At 45.7% G+C, this 1,701-nt stretch overlaps 1 protein-coding gene across 1 annotated transcript in view; it reads right to left on the reverse strand.

Annotated features, from left to right (window-relative positions):
- Positions 1–598: 598 nt before the first annotated feature.
- LOC125554485 (histidine-containing phosphotransfer protein 2-like) overlaps positions 599–1,701 on the reverse strand; it is a 4,055-nt gene continuing 2,952 nt past the window's right edge. The window contains exon 4 of the mRNA XM_048718031.1: positions 599–635. Within this exon, the coding sequence (XP_048573988.1) occupies positions 599–635 (37 nt within the window). The remainder of the gene's footprint in view (positions 636–1,701) is intronic.

Below are 1,701 nucleotides of genomic sequence, written 5' to 3' on the forward strand. Positions count from 1 at the left end.
ACAATTGCTTGGCTTGTCATCGGGGATTGTGCATGATGAGAGCATTTTTGTGTGACACATCCCCTTTAGGTATGCAACGAACACATGGAAGAGAGTACACCGATATAAATAATCCTCATAAGGAAGTAGTTTGTTGTGAGGGGAGGGAAATAATCCTTGGCTGTGTTACCTTTGGTCTGCCAGCAACCATTCAAATTGACTTAGCTTGGTCAGCTGAGTCCGGCCTCCCCATTTGAGTACAGTATATATTCTTAGCGAGACTTTAGTGTAGGTTCCAGGATTTGAATCTGCGTTCGTGGTCAGCATTGTAATTTTTAAGGTTATTCGTGGTGAGGTTCTGAGTAATTGAATCGTCATACCCTGCTGGCATATTGAGAGTGATATACAGGTGTGGAGGGTATTTACTAGGTTTTACCAAAGGGCGACGAAGAAAGAACCACGGCGAGAAGGTGAAGAGCACGGTAGCGGGGGAGGGCGGCCACGAGAGAACCTAACTAGGGGTGTCTGCCAGGACGTAGGTTTCTCTCACCTCCACACTTATATCCTATGACATCGCGAGAAGAGATTCGTGACGGGGAAGGAAAGAGGAAGATGGGTGTCACTTCAGCTTGAGGGACGCATGCTGAGGGACCGTCCTGGTGTTCGCATAGTTATCAGCACTCAAAGCGAGTGTACTAGGGAGAGAGGGGGAGGTGCGCACGCCAGCTATGGGCTCGTGCCTCTTCTCCTCTTTCCACTAAGGCCCACTAAGGCCCATATACCTCCCGGGGGGTTCCGGTAACCTCCCGGTACTCCGGTAAAATCCCGATTTCACCCGGAACACTTCCGATATCCAAACATAGGCTTCCAATATATCAATCTTTATGTCTCGACCATTTCGAGACTCCTCGTCATGTCCGTGATCACATCCGGGACTCCGAACAACCTTCGGTACATCAAAATGCATAAACTCATAATATAACTGTCATCGTAACCTTAAGCGTGCGGACCCTACGGGTTCGAGAACAATGTAGACATGACCGAGACACGTCTCCGGTCAATAACCAATAGAGGAACCTGGATGCTCATATTGGCTCCTACATATTCTACGAAGATCTTTATCGGTCAGACCGCATAACAACATACGTTGTTCCCTTTGTCATCGGTATGTTACTTGCCCGAGATTCGATCGTCGTATTATACCAATACCTAGTTCAATCTCGTTACCGGCAAGTCTCTTTACTCGTTCTGTAATACATCATCCCGCAACTAACTCATTTAGTTGCAATGCTTGCAAGGCTTAAGTGATGTGCATTACCGAGAGGGCCCAGAGATACCTCTCCGACAATCGGAGTGACAAAACCTAATCTCGAAATACGCCAACCCAACATGTACCTTTGGAGACACCTGTAGTACTCCTTTATAATCACCCAGTTACATTGTGACGTTTGGTAGTACCCAAAGTGTTCCTCCGGTAAACGGGAGTTGCATAATCTCATAGTTATAGGAACATGTATAAGTCATGAAGAAAGCAATAGCAACATACTAAACGATCGGGTGCTAAGCTAATGGAATGGGTCATGTCAATCAATCTAATTATCTCCTAATGATGTGATCCCGTTAATCAAATAACAACTCATTGTCATGGTTAGGAAACATAACCATCTTTGATTAACGAGCTAGTCAAGTAGAGGCATACTAGTGACACTTTGTTTGTCTATG

The sequence above is a fragment of the Triticum urartu genome, chromosome 4 (assembly GCF_003073215.2).
Source record: "Triticum urartu cultivar G1812 chromosome 4, Tu2.1, whole genome shotgun sequence".
Classification (NCBI taxonomy): domain Eukaryota; kingdom Viridiplantae; phylum Streptophyta; class Magnoliopsida; order Poales; family Poaceae; genus Triticum; species Triticum urartu.